Below are 19302 nucleotides of genomic sequence, written 5' to 3'. Positions count from 1 at the left end.
TTATTCAAATCTTATCTACTTTTTTGTTACTGTCCCGCTGTGCACTTTCAATATGAAAATCCATATAATAAAAAAAAAATAAATAATAATAATAGTCAGCAATTCCAGTCCATGTATGCATTACCATTGCGGGCACAGGAGCTGTACCCGCACCATCAGCAGTGGGTGTTAAGTCTGATCTTGACCATTTAACTCTCTAGTAGATGACATGATGAATACCAATACCAGAGCACTTTTATAGAGCACATCCCCACTTTGGGTCTTCAGGAAGCAACAACTTTTAGATGTTTGCATATCTGCATTGTAAGAGCCAAAACTGGTTTTGTGGGACGATTTATTTTAATGGCATATTTATAATTTGACTTGATTTTAATATTTGTTTACTCACTTGGTGTAAGCTCCCTCACAAAGAACAATGAACAATAACTCCTTCAGACTTGTCTTTATTATTTATTCATTAAATCTTTATAATACAGTTCTAGCCCGAGGCTGGCTCCGAGCCTACAAGCTATCCCCCCCCCTCCGTGTTTACTTGAGCATTAGGTCATTGCTATCATTTCACTTACACATACACTATTTCTAACATTATTAACTCCTTCCTATTGTTAGAAAGGCTGTGATACAACTGTAGACATAAGCCATGATTGTGCCATCACTGATGAGGCGGGTCCTTGGACAGAACCTCCCTCACCTTCTCAAGGATAGTGCTGACTTCCGCCATTGCTCCGAGTCCTGTAGGGATCAAAAGAAATAGAATAACTAAAACAGATGAAATAAAGGACACAATAAAACCTGTGTTCATCTATGAGCAGTAATCTAGACAAAAAAAGACTGACGGCACTCCCAAAATTGCAATGTGAACAGGTGCATAACTGAACATGATACAAAATGACAAAAAAAACAACAAAAAACACAGTATGAAAACTATGAATGAAAGAGTATAGATATGCATTACTGATAAAGGAAATCTAGGAAAAAAAATTAGATATTTAGCTCACAAAAATGGCCATTTTCATATGTGCCCAGTAGCCACATCAAGGGATACCTTGTAGACCATATAGCGGTAATGCATGTCTATCCTCTTACATTCATGCAGCTGTCTTTTTTGTCATCTATGAGCAGTGACCACAAAAATCTAATTTTTAAGCCAAATACATGGACAACCCATAAACATCAAAATAAAGGTGATTAATGGAATTGTAAGATTACGTTCCTAAGATAATTATTTGGTGATTTTCTTTGCTTCAGTTTTTCTGCAGCATTTCTGCACCTTTTATGTAAATTGGGTTACTTGCATCTTTTTCATTGTGTTTTTAAGTACAGTACAGACCAAACATTTGGACACACCTTCTCATCTCTAGAACAACTATTAAGAGGAGACTTTGTGCAGCAGGCCTTCATGGTAAAATAGCTGCTAGGAAACCACTGCTAAGTACAGGCAACAAGCAGAAGAGACTTGTTTGGGCTAAAGAACACAAGGAATGGACATTAGCCCAGTGGAAATCTGTGCTTTGGTCTGAGGAGTCCAATTTTGAGATTTTTGGATCCAACCATCGTGTCTTTGTAGAAAAGGGTGAACGGATCGACTCTACATGCCTGGTTCCCACCGTGAAGCATGGAGGAGGAGGTGTGATGGTGTGGGGGTGCTTTGCTGGTGACACTGTTGGGGATTTATTCAAAATTGTAGGCATACTAAACCAGCATGGCTACCACTGCATCTTGCAGCGGCATGCTATTCCATCCGGTTTGTGTTTAGCTGGACCATCATTTATTTTTCAACAGGACAATAACCCCAAACACACCTCCAGGCTGTGTAAGGGCTATTTGACTAAGAAGGAGAGTGATGGGATGCTACACCAGATGACCTGGTCTCCACAGTCTCCAGACCTGAACCCAATCGAGATGGTTTGGGGTGAGCTGGACCGCAGAGTGAAGGCAAAAGGGCCAACAAGTGCTAAGCATTTCTGGGAACTCCTTCAAGACTGTTGGAAAACCATTTCCGGTGACTACCTCTTGAAGCTCATCAAGAGAATGCCAAGAGTGTGCAAAGCAGTAATCAAAGCAAAAGGTGGCTATTTTGAAGAACCTAGAATATAAGACATATTTTCAGTTGTTTCACACTTTTTCATTAAGTATTTCATTCCACATGTTTTCATTCATAGTTTTGATGTCTTCAATGTGAATCTACAATTTTTAGAGTCATGAAAATAAAGAAAACTGTTTGAATGTGAAGGTGTGTCCAAACGTTTGGTCTGTACTGTATCTTAAGAGGATGTGCGTCCCCTGGAAATCAGGGCGAAACGCACATTAGGCTGGAGGTACACTGAACCTGACTCAAACTTAAGAGCATTAGCGGCGCGTGTGCATTGCCACAGGAATTATGTCTTAAAATTGCGCCGGAGTCTGCACATGTGCATACTGCGATCTCCAGTGCCATTTTATTGAAGACCCTGCGGTGAAGACTATAAGAGGCATCGGTGCACGTACAAGACATACTGTAATTCTTTTGGCAATGTGCATGCGCCACCAACAACAGCAATGGTGGTGCAAAGCGATATTCAAATAAGGAAAAGGGGGCAAGCCAGGAGGATGCCGAAGGGGGAATTAACACAGAGGACCCAACCCACAAAGGTCCGCCCCATTGCACGTCAATCAAAGTGCAGTGCATTTCTGCAACTTTGATTCAAGATGTTTCATCAACCAAGCATCTGATCTTTCCATGCCTATAATCAGTATCATAGTGACAGTACGGCATTGCCTTCACTTCAAATGTCAGCTGCACTTGCCGATATTTGATGGGATCGGCCAATGGTTTAATGTGTATGGGACTGCTGGACAAGTGATGGTCTGGAGTGGTGTTGATTGCGCATGTCCGATTACATGGCTCTCCCTCAGATAAACCTGCGGCTGACGTGTCACAGTTGTTGGCTTTCTCATAGAGAACACAGAAGCACTGGGATGAGCGATGGCTATCGGCTGAACAATTGGACATACCATAGTTTGGCCAACAGCCATCTAATGTGTATAGCCTGCCTAACATTTATAATCTACAGATGGTACATGGAATACAGTAGACAATTATTTATAAACCATTATGTGGATTTATGTGCATATACCTGTCCATACACATCAGGAGATAGTTGTCATTAAATGCTCTTGTACAGTAATCATCTTAAACTTTCCCATAAACATGCATAATCAAAAATAATAACAGTATTTGCAGGTGTCAGACATCTGTGAGAGCAGAATATATGAGGGGCTGCTGATAAGTCTTTGGCTTTACCCAGAAAGAAACGAGATAAGATGAGGAAACTTTACATTTATTCCACATACTGTCCACTAATGTCAACACACTTCTTACATCGGTATTCCAGGTTCTGTAAGACTAGCAAAGAGAAGGATTTCAGTTGTGCCTCAAACCAGGCATCCGTAGCCGCCATGGCATCAGAAATGGTCTGATATTTGGTACCCTTGAGGTGTTTCTTCAGGTTTGGAAACAGATGATAGTCAGAGGGAGCTAGATCTGGTGAATAAGGTGGGTGGTCAACCACCTGGAAGCCCAGCTCTGCCAGTTTAGCCGTGGTCGAGTGTGCAGTGTGAGCGGAGGCGTTGTCTTGCAGGAACAAGATTCCTTTTGACATCTTGCTGCACCTTTGGCCTTCACAAATGCCTTCAATTAGTCCAAAAGTTCAATGGAATACCTTGAATTGATGGTGGAACCCTTTTGAATGTAGTCCACTAGCAGTACGCCCTCCTTACCCCAGAACACAGACGCCATCACCTTAGTGGCTGATTTTTGCACCCTGAACTTCTTTGGATGAGGAGAACCACTGAGCCTCCACTCTTTTGACTGCTGCTTGTTTTCAGGGTCATACAAATAAATCCAGGTCTCATCCATAGTGACCAGTCGATCCAGGATGTTCTTATCAGTCCGGAAATGCTGACAAATGGCCTGGGAAGTTTTCACTCGCATGCTTCTCTGATCTGTTGTCAAACATTTTGAGACCCGCTTTGCAGATAGCTTCCTCATGTCTAAATGTTCATGGATAATGACACAAATACGTTCACGGGAAATCCCCATGATGTATGTGTGGGGACATGGGGCTCAGTGAGTGCGCTCGTCCGCTAAAACCCGCCGCCTTTTCGAAAGACAGCGTGGCTCAGGGCTCATCCCAACTGAACACCGGCCTCCCTAACCGTGGGCGTAACACTACTCAGACAACACAGGGTGAGGGAATCACAATAATTAGACTTTATTGGATCCCCAAACAATTAACGGCACATAGCACATAACCAGCAAAACACAAATGTAACAGGCAACAGAGTCTCACCCTTCCGCTGGCTCACCAGGAATTTAGAATGTCCATGCCTCAGAGGTTCCAGAGCTATTTACTCCAATCCAGCAGCACACCGCTTTTGGCGGGCACCCACCGAGAAAGGAATAATGCCAGATTTAGGAAGCTGTCTGAGGTCTGCAAAATCTGTAACAGGTGACTGAACTGTCCCAACCTGAGTGTCCTCCTTAGGTAGTCCTGGTATGATGATACAATCCTGGGAGCCGGAGTCGAAATCCCTAGGCTGTGGATATGGTCTCCAACCGGAACCGGAGTCCCTAGATTGAAGCCATAAGATATCCTGATCCTCTAGTCAGCTCCTAAGAGCTTAGACTGGATCCATCAGCATCCATCAACAACCACCTGGTGGCTTACAGAAATCCCTTTTATAGCCACAGCCTTCCACTTGGATACACTGCGTCCTCATCGATTGGTTGGACAAGATCGCCTCTCCCATTGGATGAATCTCAAGCTGCATGGACAATGTTCATCCAAATGATGTCTACAGAAAGACTGAGGGTATACATGTAGTCTGGAATGCACAGACTAGATAATGGCTACTAAGGTAATCACATTAGCAATACACAACTACAATACAATGATTACTGGAAGAGTCTGAAGAAACAATAGCTAAGCAAACATGAGATAGCACACAGAAGAAAAATGACGTCTGGCTGAATTTTAAGAAACTTTAACCCATGAGAGGCATTGGGTGTCCATGTCGTCACAGTCTGCTATTGCTTTAACTGAAATTCGTCGATCCTGCAGTATGAGGTTGTGCACAGCATCGACGATTTCCACAACAACCACCAGTCTGTTGTCCAGGACGTTCCTCATCATTGGTGCTCAAGTGGCCTGTCTTATATTTGGCAACCCAGTTCATAACTGTGGAATATGAAGGGCATTGATCCCCCAATGCCTGCAACATAACACCATGAATATTCGAATCGGACTTTCCTTGCAGAAACAAGAATTTTATCACTCCTCTGCTCTCCGTTGCTGTGAACACTGCATTAGACTTCACCATTTTGTTTTCCTGCGTGCGAAGAACACTGTTGCCATAAGCAACAAACACAAAATTTTGAAAACATATATTCTATTAGACACTTAAGGCTTTCCTGTGATATAACATTCATTACCATAGAAACAAAAAAAGATCACAAAGCCAAAGACTTATCAGCAGCCCCTCGTATCCGGTGAAACAAAGGATGAATCGCATTGTCCTCCAATAAGCACAATTATTATGTGCCCCAACAAATGTCACTGAGTGATGGGCTTGTAAAAGGATAAGCCACAGCCAATATAATGGAGGAATATTGAGGTGCCCTTGTTGGTTTCCAAACCGTAAGTCAATCAAATAGGTACAAGGCACTCTCAAGGGTTAATTTTCATATAATTTTTTTCAAAATAAATCATAAATTGGCCAAAATTGGAGTGTCAAGGCAACGGTATCCACCGCTATGCAGCATAGTGGTGGATACAGTTGCCTTGACACTCCAATTTTGGCCAGTTGATGATACCAGTTGTCTGATGAAGGCCACCTAGTGGCTGAAACGTCACATGTTTAAAACTATTTTGGAATAAATTATATGAAAATTAACCCTTGACAGTGCCTTGTACCTATTTGACTGAGTGATGGGCTACCACCACAAGTATAACTGTCACATAACATTTATCTAATGTTTATGGCAGGCTTACACCTACCGATGTACTAATATATACAGTTCCCATCTTGCAATATTCTAAGCTTTAGACCTTATTCAGATATCTGGAATTTTTTTCATAGATAAAAAAGAAGTGCTGGATCTGATTTTATCATTGTGCTGGATCAGATTTTCAGCAGCGTTTGGTCAGTGTGTCTGTTTTAACATCAGTGTTTTATCATATCTCAAAAAAAGGTGTAAAAGGTGTCTTGTAGTGAGCCATCGCGGGCAGGGTCCTCTCTCCTCCTGTACCTATCTGTGTCTTGTATTGTTCATGATTATTGCACTGTACTTGTCCCTCTTATGTACAGTATACACCTTTTCATATGTAAAGCGCCATGGAATTAATGGCGCTATAATAACGTTTCTTCCATACGTTACCATGTTAAAAATAGACAAGACGCTGATGGGATTGAAGATGGGTGATTTTGAGTAGTGATTCAAATAAAAAAAATGGATGCATCTCCGTGATTTTTGAGGACACATGGGCAACAAAAATACAAGGCGTGTATGTGAATAGCACAATATTCTATGATGGATACAAGACCTATCCGTGAAAGAACATGGAGATGAATCCCAGCCGTCTCAAAGAGGCCTTACACGGCCATTCAGCCTGATACACTCATGTATATTATAAAGTGTACTTTTTTTCTTTATTTATATCTCCACCTTTCATTACACATAATGCAGATCGGTGGAGTCTGAATCCTGAGACCCCCTCACACCAACTACTCAAACCCCACACTGTTGCCTGTGGGACTTAGGACGTGTAATGAAGACTAGACATATTAAAAAAAATCAAATTATGGGCAAACTTTAATGATTTATATTAGGGTCAATATGCAAATTTATAAACTAAGGAGTACATTTTGTACATATTGCTCCTAATAGGACTTAAAAAAAAAACCATTGCTGAAATGTTTCTGTCAATTTAGAACTAAAACATTATGGCCATTAAAGGGTAAATGCTTTGTTGAAACCAGACAAGACACACAGACATGTAAACCGCACAATACACTATAATGGGTATGTACATTTTGCTAAATATTAAACCCCTTTAAAATGCATCTGTCCACTAAGGCTACAAGACACCATACTAAAGCATCCTGGTATAAATCGTCACGCTGCAAGGTTGTGATCAGCTGAATACCCAGCTTGTCTACCCTGCTTTCTGTGCAATTGGTATGTCTGTAAGTGACCACTCCATGAACCTCCATTCTCACTTTTCTTTATGACCCCCTGTTATCTCTACCTATGCTATCCAACAGCTGGGTTCAGCTTTGATTTAAGTAATTAAAAAGAGCACCAGCCCCTCCCTTCTGTGATCCACCTGAGTGCCTTCCTAACACTATATATCTGCACCACACTGTCGGCCGAGACACCGTCAGCATGTGGATCACTAGGTGTGGATCTATAAGTGTGCAGAAAATTAATTAGGCCAGAATTGGGCCGGAAGGTAACTGAATACATAGTCAAAGTAAACAATGTTTGTGTGTGTTTTTACTTTCACCCCTATAATACTTCACTTTCTATTTTCCCCTCTAATCCCTACACCCAGTAATGAGCTATTCATCTCTCCCGCCATCCTCCCCACCCATCTCACCCTCTCCTCAGAGCTGTTCCTCCACTTTATACCCAGTGTCTCCAGACACACACGGCCACCTCATGGCCTCTCCTGCTCCCATCTACTAACACTCTCTCTGCTTCTCCTCACTGCTGGGGACATCTCCCCAAATCATAGCCCTCCTCACCACATTCCCATTGTCACAACAAACTGCCATCCACACTCTAACACTAATTTCCGAAACCCTTCTAACCTTATACCCATTCACCCAGGCCCCACTCCCCCAGTCCCACTAACAGGAGCTCTATGGAATGCTCGCTCTGTGTGCAATAAACTTTCCTACATCCATGATCTTTTCATTACTAATAAACTTCCTCGCCATCACAGGAACCTGTCTCACCCCCTCTGACACTGTTTCTCCTGCTGCGCTTTCTTATGGTGGTCTCCAACTCTCACACCCCCTGCCCCAGTAACAAGCATGGTGGAGGAGTTGGTTTACTTCTGTCCGACCAATGCTCCTTTACACCAATTTCACTACCACCCTCAGTTATTCTCCCCTCTTTTGAGGTGCACTCCATACGAATCTTCTCCCCTTCCAACCTCCAACTGGCTGTCATTTACAGCCCTCCAGAGCCAGCCACTGCCTTTTTTGACCATTTCACCACCTGGCTACTACATTTCCTTTCCACCGACATCCCCACCATCATCATGGGTGACTTTAACATTCCCATTGACACTTCTCTCTCATGTCTTTAACCCCTTCAGCCCCCAGCCTGTTTTCACCTTAAAGACCCGGCCATTTTTTGCAATTTTGACCAGTGTGACTTTGACAGGTTATAACTCTGGAACACTTCAACGGATCCTGGCGATTCTGAGATTGTTTTTTCGTGACATATTGTACTTCATGTCAGTGGTAAATTTAGGCCAATATGTTTTGCGTTTATTTGTGAAAATTTCGGAAATTTGGCGAAAATTTTGCAATTTTCAAAATTTGAAATTTTATGCCCATAAATCTAAAAGATATGTCACACAAAATAGTTACTAAATAACATTTCCCACTTGTCTGCTTTACACCAGCGCAATTTTTGAAAAAAAAAAATTTCCGTTAGGAAGTTAGAAGGGTTCAAAGTTCATCAGCAATTTCTCATTTTTCCAACAAAATTTACAAAAAAAAATTTTTACGTACCACATCACATTTGGAGTGATTTGAGAAACCTAGGCGACAGAAAATACCCAAAAGTGACCCCATTCTAAAATCTGTACCCCTCACTCTGCTCAAAAGCACATCCAAGAAGTTTATTAACCCTTTAGGAGCTTCACAGCAACCAAAGCAATGTAGACGAAAAAATGAAAATGTTACTTTTTTAACACAAAAATGTTACTTTAGCCATAAAAATTAGTATTTTCACAAGGGTATCAGGAAAAATGCATCATAAAACGTATCGTGCATTTTCTCCTGAGTACGCAGATACCCCATATGTGGTGGAAATCAAATGTTTGGGCACACGGCAGGACTCGGAAGGCAAGGAGCGCCATTTGAATTTTTGAGTGCAAAATTAGCTGCACTCATTAGCGGACGCCATGTCGGGTTTGAAGACTCCCTGAGGTACCTAAACAATGGAGCTCCCCCATAAGTGACCCCATTTTGGAAACTAGAGCCCTCAAATATTTTTTCTAGATGTCTGATGTGCACTTTGAACCCCTGGGGGCTTTACAGAAGTTTATAACGTTGAGCCGTGAAAAGAAAAAAATTTTTTTTTACCACAAAACTGTTGCTTCAACCAGGTAGCTTTTTTTATCACAAGGGTATCAGGAAAAAATGCACCATAAAATGTATTGTGCATTTTCTCCTTTGTACGCAGATACCCCATATGTGGTGGAAATCAAATGTTTGGGCACACGGCAGGACTCGGAAGGCAAGGAGCGCCATTTGAATTTTTGAGTGCAAAATTAGCTGCACTCATTAGCGGATGCCATGACGGGTTTGAAGACTCCCTGAGGTGCCTAAACAATGGAGCTCCCCCATAAGTGACCCCATTTTGGAAACTAGAGCCCTCAACTATTTTTTCTAGATGTTTTATGTGCACTTTGAACCCCTGGGGGCTTCACAGAAGTTTATAACGTTGAGCCGTGAAAAGAAAAAACATTTTTTTACCACAAAACTGTTGCTTCAACCAGGTAGCTTTTTTTATCACAAGGGTATCAGGAAAAAATGCACCATAAAATGTATTGTGCATTTTCTCCTGAGTACGCAGATACCCCATATGTGGTGGAAATCAAATGTTTGGGCACACGGCAGGACTCGGAAGGCAAGGAGCGCCATTTCACAGCAAAATTGTTTGGAATTATTAGCGGACGCCATGTTGCGTTTGGAGACCCCCCTGAAGTGCCTAAACAATGGAACTCCCCCACAATTGACCCCATTTTGGAAACTAGACCCCCCCCCCATACAAAAAAATTAGTTTGGCGAAATAAAAAATACAGACATCAGTAAAAAAAAAAAAAAATGAATAAAAAAAAAAAAAAAGAGCGCCTGCCACTAAGACCAGTGCCAAACGTGAGAGCAATGCACGAGTCTCGCATCGCATCATCCACTGCAGTCTGGAAGCGAGCAACTGCGCTGGATAATGTGATGCGAGAGGGCGGGGCGGCAGATGAGAAAGGGCGCAGCGGATGGAAGATGGGAAAGGGCGCAGCGGATGGAGGAGCGGCAGAGGATGGGAAAGGGCGCAGCGGATGGATGATGGGAAATGGCGCAGCGGATGGAGGAGCGGCGGAGGATGGGGGGAGGGAGGTGAGATGGGGATACCTACCTTACAGGATGGATCTAGGCAGCAGGATCACAGCAGACAGAAGAGGCAGCAGATGAAGGAGGCAACAGATTGAGGAGGGTGAGAGGGGGCAGTAGATGAAGAGGATGGGAGAGAGCAGGCAGCAGATCGGGGAGGGGGGCAGAGTCTGATGGGAGAGAGAGATGGCACATGGAGGAGGGTGGGCCCCGGGGGGAGGGTGGCTTGCAGCACATGTGGGGGGAGGGTGGCTTGCAGCAGCACATGTGGGGGGAGGGTGGCTTGCAGCAGTACATGTGGGGGGAGGGTGGCTTGCAGCACATGTGGGGGAGGGTGGCTTGCAGCACATGTGCTGCAAGCCACCCTCCCCCCACATGTGCTGCAAGCCACCCGCCCCCCACATGTGCTGCAAGCCACCCGCCCCCCACATGTGGGGGGAGGGTGGCTTGCAGCACATGGAGGGATAGGAGGTGTAGTGGCGATGGAGAAGGGGCAGCCGATGAAGGAGGCGGCGGCCGCCGATCGGGAATAGTGGGGGCCAATTCGGGGGCAGCAGCGGCTGAAAAAAATGGGTGCGACGGCGGCGGGGACAGTGGCGAGCGTGGCGGCGGGGACAGCGGTGGATCGGGAGCGGCGGCGGGGACAGTGGCGAGCGTGGCGGCGGGGACAGCGGTGGATCCGGAGCAGCGGCGGGGACAGTGGCGAGCGTGGCGACGGGGACAGTGGTGGATCCGGAGCAGCGGCGGGGACAGCGGTGGATCGGGAGCGGCGGTGGGGACAGTGGCGAGCGTGGTGACGGGGACAGCGGTGGATCCGGAGCAGCGGTGGGGACAGTGGCGAGCGTGGCGGCGGGGACAGCGGTGGATCCGGAGCAGCAGTGGGGACAGTGGCGAGCGTGGCGGCGGGGACAGCGGTGGATCCGGAGCAGCGGCGGGGACAGTGGCGAGCGTGGCGGCGGGGACAGCGGTGGATCGGGAGCGTGGCGGCGGGGACAGCGGTGGATCGGGAGCAGCGGCGGGGCGATCGGAGCCGCGGCGGGGCTGGCGGTGGCGGGCGGGGGTATCGGAGACAGCGGCGGTGGCGGGCGGGGCGATCGGAGACAGCGGCGGGGGCGATCGGAGACAGCGGTGGGGCTGGCAGGGCGATCGGGGACAGGGGGGGGACAGGGGCGGACGATCGGGGACAGGGGCGGACGGCAACTTACCGATGGGCACCCGCAGAGACCGCTCTCCTCGGCTTCCAGGGACGGTCACAGGCCGCAGATCCACATTGATTGGAGAGAGCGGTCACAAGACCGGTCTCTCCAATCAATCAGAGCTGGGGGCGGGTGAAGCACCGATCACCCAGCTCCAGCCAATGGCCAGTGCTACAGCAGCACTGATCAGGGCTGGATTTAAATGTTCCAGCCATTTTCAATGGCTGGAACATTACAGTGACTGTAATTGGCTGAGCGGCGTTTGTCAGCCAATCACAGCCTCTGTAGGTTCGGGGAGGAGGCACCACCCCTCCTGAGGTCAGGCAGAGGTCCCCTCCTTCCCGAATCTACCGTTTAATCAAAGAAATTGGACTCCCCGGGGCTCCGGGACCGCGATTTCGCCATGACGTACTGGGTACGTCATGGGTCGTTAAGGGGTGAAACCTCTAACACTCGCTTCCTCCTTCGGCCTCACTCAATGGTCCTCTGCAGCTACTCACAAAGATGGCCACATGCTGGACCTCATCTTCACTCGCCTCTGTTCACTGTCTAACCTCTCTAACGCGCCTCTCCCCCTGTCTGACCACAACCTACTCACATTCTGTTCCCTCTCTTCTCCAAGTACACAACCCCCCTCCACAAACTTTCACACCCCCGCAGAAATCTCAATCACCTTGACTTACACTCACTTTCTCAGTCTCTTTTCCCTCTTGCAGTCATTGCTTCTTCAAACAATGCAGATGCTGCTGCCACTTTATACAACACCACCATCTCTGCAGCTCTCGAATCAGCTGCCCCCCTCACACACACCAAAACCCACACAATCAACAGGCAACCCTGGCACACGAGTCAGACTAAAGAATTGAGACGGGCTTCCAGAATTGCTGAGCGCAGATGGAAGAGGTTTCTTTCACTGAACACTTCTTTACATACAAACAAGCTCTCACTACTTTCAAGTCTGGACTCAATGCTGCAAAACAAACCTACGTCTCATCCCTCATATCCTCTCTATCCCACAACCCAAAACAGCTATTCAACAGTTTCAACTCTCTCCTCCGTCCCCCAGCACCACCTCTGTCTCCTCTCATCTGAAGACCTTGCCTCTTTCTTCAAGCAGAAGATTGACAACATCAGAGCAAGCTTTGGCCCACAATCACCACAGCCACTCCTCACAACTACTCAGCCTTCTTCCTTCAAATCCAGCTTCTCCACCATGACAGAAGATCATCTTTCCACTCTACTCTCAAGATCACATCTCACAACCTGCCTGCTTAATCCACTCATATCCCACCTCATCCCCAATCTCACCACAGTCCTCCTCCCAACCCTAACCCATCTCTAAAACCTATCACTAACAACTGATGTATTCCCTTAATGCTTTAAACATGCCTCAATCACACCCATCCTCAAAAAGCCCTCCCTTGACCCTTCCTCTGTGTCAAACTATCGCCCCATATCACTTCTCCACTATGCCTCAAAACTACTGGAACAGCATGTCCATCTTGAACTGTCCTCACACCTCTCTTCCTGCTCTCTCTTTGACCGGTTACAATCTGGCTTCCGACCCCATCATTCCACTGAAACTGCCCTGACCAAAGTCACTAACGACCTACTAACCGCAAAAGCCAAGCGACACTACTCTGTCCTCCTCCTCCCGGACCTGTCCTCTGCCTTTGACACAGTAGACCACTCCCTTCTATTACAAATTCTCTCATCTCTGGGCATCACAGACTTGGCGCTATCTTGGATCTCCTCATACTTATCCAACTGAACTTTCAACGTCTCCCACTCTCACACCACTTCCTCATCTCGCCCCATATCTGTTGCGTGTCGGGGACCCCAAGGTTAATTTCTTGGACCCCTGCTGTTCTCCATTTACACCTTCGGCCTGGGACAGCTCATAGAGTCCCATGGCTTTCAGTATCATCTCTATGCTGATGATACGCAGATCTACCTCTCTGGACCTGACATCACCTCCCTACTAACCAGAATCCCACAATGTTTGTCTGCTATTTCATCCTTTTTCTCTGCTCGATTCCTAAAACTGAACATGGACAAAACAGAATTCATTGTCTTTCCTCCTCCTCACTCAACCCCCCCATCTGACATATCCATCAATGTCAATTGCTGCTCACTTTCCCCAGTGCCATACGCTCGCTGCCTGGGAGTAATCCTAGACTCTGATCTCTCTTTCAAGCCACACATCCAAGCCCTTTTCACCTCCTGCCGCCTCCAACTCAAAAATATTTCCCGGATCCGTACATTCCTTTCCCAAGAAGCTACAAAAACCCTAGTACATGCCCTTATTATCTCCCGCCTGGATAATTGCAACCTCCTGCACTGTGGCCTCCCTTCTAACAGTCTCGCACCCCTACAATCTATTCTAAACTATGCTGCCCGGCTAATCCACCTGTTCCCCCGCTACTCCCTGACCTCTCCTCTCTGCCAATCCCTTCACTGGCTTCCCATTGCCCAACGACTCCAGTTCAAAACAGTAACCATGACATACAAAGCCATCCACAACCTGTCTCCTCCCTACATCTGCGACCTAGTCTCCCGGTACTTACCTGCACGTAACCTTCGATCCTCACAAGATCTCCTTCTCTACTCCCCTCTCATCTCCTCTTCCCACCGTCGCATCCAAGATTTCTCCCGTGCCTCCCCCATACTCTGGAATGCTCTGCCACAACACATCAGACTCTCGCCTACCTTGGCAAGCTTTAAAAGGAACCTGAAGACCCACCTCTTCCGACAAGCCTACAACCTGCCGTAACCCTCAGTCTGATACAGCGCCGCACAATCAGCTCTACTCTAACCTACTGTATCCTCACCTATCCCTCGTAGACTCTGAGCCCTCGCGGGCAGGGACCTCTCTCCTCCTGTACCTGTCTGTGTCTTGTATTGTTTATGATTTTTGTACTTATCCCTATTATGTACACCCCTTTCACATGTAAAGCGCCATGGAATTAATGGCGCTATAATAATAAATAATAATAATAATAAACAATAATAATAATAATATGGAAGTAGTAGTATCTGTGCACTAGAGCTGACCTTTGTCCCCACACATCAGTGTTTTTTCAATGCAGGCAACCTCTATATAGCCAAAATGGCGAAGACGTTCAATCTGTTCTGCAGTGATGGGATGCTCCCACATGGCGGTGTTCATAGCTGGACAGAACAGCAGAGGCTTCTTTAAGTCCCATGCACGCGCTATGCAGGTCTGCAAAAAAAAAACCAAAAAACCCACAGTAAGTTAATCACAAGTCAGAACATAAATGGGGCCCAGAGGACCTCAGCAATCAATCCCAGAGCAGAGGCCCCCCCATCTATGACATCCTATGAGAGCAGTCATTTTAAAGGAGTCGCTGGGAAATTGGTATTCAGCATTTCACCTGTAATTATTTGACCATTGTAAGCGTTTATTTAAAAAAAAAAAATATAGGGCCCAATTCATCAAGAGCGACGTTGTTCACATTGGTCTTGATGAGGGGGTGTGCAGGAGTCAGATGATCCGGATTCATGAAGGGATGTCTCTTCATGAATCTGGGTAGATAGAAGAGATTAGCGTGCACTCAGCTATAATGTCGAGGTGCTAGTGAATGGATTATGAATAACCCTTGAAGCAATATGGAGAGAATCACTGCACACTCTTATTTCAATATGCAAAGTCTTTAATTGTAGACGTGATTCATACAAAATAGGTGAAGATGACAGGGAACAATGGTTTCGACCTAATCGGTCTTGGACAGTGTCTTTTTTTTTTTTTTTTACAAACGTGAAGTACTGCTGGCACTCCTGTGCCTAAGGCTATGTGCCCACAGGACTATGTACCTGCGGATATATCTGCAGGTATGTCCGCAGGTTTCCCGAAGCTGCTGCCAGGAATCCGCAGCTACATATTACATAGCTGCGGGATTCCAACTAAATATCTACGGACATTTATGCGACTTACCTGCGGAAGTCCTGGCCTCTATCTCCATAGTGGAGAGGCGGGACATCCGCAGTTACTACCGCAGGAATAATTGACATGCAGTTACGTGTGGCTGAGGGACATCCGCAGCATGTTCTGCAGCCGCACATACTGCAGCATGGACACAGACACTCCCCATGTCCCTTAGGATAACATGGGGAGTGTCTGTACTTGCAAAAACCTGCGGATTTATCTAGAAAATCCAGATAAATCCTCAAATTTTCCGAGGCAAAATCCGCGGGTACATAGTCCTGTGGGCACATAGCCTTAGCCTGGTTTAGAATGTGTGTTCCAGGTTTAGAATGTCTACACCAGCCTAAGGCACGGGAGTGCCATCAATACTTCACGTTTGGCAAAGCGACACGGTGATCAAGACCGATTAGGTTGAAATGTTGTTCCCGGTCATCTTCACCTATTTTGTATGAACCGCATCTACAACTAAAGACTTTGAATAATGAAATAATAGTGTGCAGTGATTCTATCCATGAATTTGGAATGTCTGATGAGTGGTGTGCGCCTCTGTATGCTACGCCAGAAATCGCACTTCTGTTAGATACTATAGTGAGATTTTTCATGTACAGAATGTTACAGCTCATCATGAACTAGGTGAGCCGTGGCATCCCATCTCAGCTACGGCCACTGCTGTAAGACACAGATGTTGGCTATGTAATATACTGTAGCTATCTGTCACCAGTAGAGAGAGATCAGCTCAAACCGTGGTGGTGTTCAGATCCATACACTGTTTACATCCGGACACTGCTGGATCTGGTACCAGCTGATCAAAAAAGGATTAATATCATTGAAGTGGAAAACCCCTTTAATTATAGTAACCAACTAATATAATGTAGATTATCTGCAAACTCCATGGCCATCAGTATGATGGTAATGCAATCTAGAGGAGGAGGAACAAGCAAGTGACAAACAGCTTTTATATTCTGCTCAGCTTTTTTAAACCTGTAGATATAGGGTGGACAGAGACTTTGATGTGAAGAGTGTGAACTATCCATGTTCCCTCTGTCGCCCCCTCAGAGGCTTCTGTTTTAATTACTAGTAAGAAAAGATAAAAAAAATTGTTTAAAAGAACTGAAGTCCTCAGTAGTTGATACCTTTTACTGGCTAACTGAAAAGATTGTAATAATAGCAAGCTTTCGAGACTACGCAGGTCTCTTCATCAGGCTCAGTATAACACAAAATCTGAAGAGTCACATATTTATACACAACAGGACATAAAATGGAGGAGTAAAAAAGACAAGTTATGTGAACCAGAACTATCAGTATGGCAAGAGGACAAACTGTTGTGGCCATAAATATTGCTGTAGTTCATAGATAAGGAGTGTGAAGGGTTTATTGACCTCTGATTGGGGTCTGGTCTGGGCTGTGATGTCCCCAGATGGTCTGAGGAGGACATTTCTTAATTGATGGAAAAAGACATAAATCCATGAGACACATTCATTCCTGCTCTGAATGTGTCAAAGGTCATCATAAGTTTGTATTCCCCGACTCTCCTATCTCTCTGGGACTTGAAATTTTCTTTCAATACCAGCAATTTCATGTCCATGATGCTGTGGTCGGGGTTACAAAAATGTTTGGCCACAGGTAGATCTATCCTTTGTTCTCTAAATGTGTGGCGGTGAGAATTCATCCTTGTCCTGAGCTGTTGTCCGGTCTCCCCTACATATAGACCCCCAGTTGGACATTTGATACATATAATTAAGTACACCACATTGGTTGTGGTACAGCTGAAGGTACTTGGGATCTTATAGTCCTGATGTGATCTGGGGATCTTTATCTTGTCGGTTGTCAATATAAATCCCCCCCATTCACCTTTTGTGTCTCCCCTATTTCCTCATAGCCTGTAAGCTTACGAGCAGGGCCCTCACTCCTCCTGGTATCTTAATTTTGTTATTTTGTATTGTCTCATATTGTCTGTACATGTCCCCTCTTAATTGTAAAGCGCTGCGGAATATGTTGGCGCTATAGAAATAAAACTTATTATTATAATATAAATGGACAGGTCTTACAGTAATTCTGCTTGAAGAAGGAACCTTTGTGCTCTGAAAGCTTGCTAATATAATTTTCCTGGTTAGCCTATAAAAGTATCACTCCTAAAATACTTTTGTCATTCTTGGAACATAGCATTTTAATTGATTTCTGGTTGTAGGGAAGAGTTCCTGTTGTTGTTGGAGAGGACAGGGAGCTTCTGACAATGGTGCTTCTTAGATATGAGGGCTGCCTAAAACACAGAAGGGGGGGGGTCTGGAAAAGGTTGTTTTCCATCTCAAAGAGAGAAGAATATTGGGAAGACATTAATGACAGCCTTTGATGCACTGAAATGTGTTACATGTACAGTATTTACATCAGTTAATGCAAGTGACCTCATGGGGACATCAAAACCACTGAGTAGATCTCTATCTGAGAACAATAAAACAATGAAACTTTCACACTAATTCGCTATAAAATGTTCCAATATTTACTGCTCCAGATGTTTATCCCCTCCTTATATTGACAGATCGGCTTTATGGCATGTCTTATTTACTGAACTATTCCCATGTTCTTTTGTGTATGTTTGCCTCCAGATATTGTATAAAACCACATCTGATACAGAGACGTATGTAGTCTAAAGGCTGCTTTACACGGTACGACCGATTGTGCAATTTCACAATCGATCGTACCCGCCCCCGTCCTTTTTGCGTCACGGGCAAATCGCTGCCCGTGTCGCACAAAGTCAGTAACCCCCGTCACACGTACTTACCTCTCGTGCGACCACGCTGTGGGCGGCGAACGTCCACTTACTGGAGTGGGAGGGACGTTCGGCGTCACAGCAACGTCACACGGCCGCCGGCCAATGGAAGCGGAGGGACGGAGATGAGCGGGACGTAAACATCCCGCCCACCTCCTTCCTTCACATAGCCGGCGGCGGCCGTGTGACACAGGTGAGCTGCTGTTCATCGTTCCCGGGGTGTCACACGGAGCGGCGTGTGCTACCCCGGAAACGATGAACAACTAAATTAAACGATATTATGGAACCTAGCGAGCAGTACACGACTCACGATTTGTGAGCGATACTGCGTCGCTAGGAGGTGTCACACAGGCCGGCATCGCCAGCGATGCCGGATGTGCGTCACAAAAACCGTGACCCCGACGATCTATCGCACGATAGATTGTCTGGTGTAAAGCAGCCTTTAGACGCTTCACCATCATCTTTTCATATAGACGTTGAAAGAATTGTCTTTACTTCGATGTAATCTGTGACCACGTATAGTCTGTTTAGGTTACGTGCATGCATGCCATCTAGTGGTAGGTTAGTGTTACTGAACATAGTGCTGAAAAAAAGGTTCTCCTATAACTAAGTTACTAATAGAGATTCAAAGCACCAGCATCTCTAATGTTGAAGTAAAATAATAACCATCCAGCGTACTCTACTCTTTCCAACTAGTCTCTAGTCCTGTTCCGCCATCTTGTGACTGGAGCTTCTAACTGACCAGAAGTCACAGCTAATGTCACATAATTTGCTAAAGGGGTTGTCCACTACCTGGACAGACCCATAGGTTAAGTGCACACAGTCTTTTTGAGGCAGTCAAAAACAATCAGCTTTCCAGTGGAAACTGCTTCAGCAAATGCTGGAGGTATCCGGTAGGTCACAAACTGCCAAAGACCGATGGGAGCACCAGCGATGGAGGGGAGAAGACAGCGGAAGGTGAGTATAAGACTAGGGAACTTAGACTAGAAGCATCACTGCAGTGC

The 19302-nt window shown here is 45.6% G+C and overlaps 1 protein-coding gene across 1 annotated transcript in view; it reads right to left on the bottom strand.

Annotated features, from left to right (window-relative positions):
• Positions 1-427: 427 nt before the first annotated feature.
• Positions 428-19302, bottom strand: part of PPCDC (phosphopantothenoylcysteine decarboxylase) — a 57924-nt gene continuing 39049 nt past the window's right edge. Inside the window, exons 5-6 of the mRNA XM_075342689.1 lie at positions 14640-14808; positions 428-732 (exon numbers count right to left, since the gene is read on the bottom strand). Of these exons, the coding sequence (XP_075198804.1) occupies positions 653-732; positions 14640-14808 (249 nt within the window). The 3' untranslated portion in view covers positions 428-652. The remainder of the gene's footprint in view (positions 733-14639; positions 14809-19302) is intronic.

Source organism: Anomaloglossus baeobatrachus, chromosome 4, assembly GCF_048569485.1.
Source record: "Anomaloglossus baeobatrachus isolate aAnoBae1 chromosome 4, aAnoBae1.hap1, whole genome shotgun sequence".
Classification (NCBI taxonomy): domain Eukaryota; kingdom Metazoa; phylum Chordata; class Amphibia; order Anura; family Aromobatidae; genus Anomaloglossus; species Anomaloglossus baeobatrachus.
The sequence above is the reverse complement of the archived record's forward strand: the minus strand, read 5'-3'. Positions and strand labels throughout refer to the sequence as shown.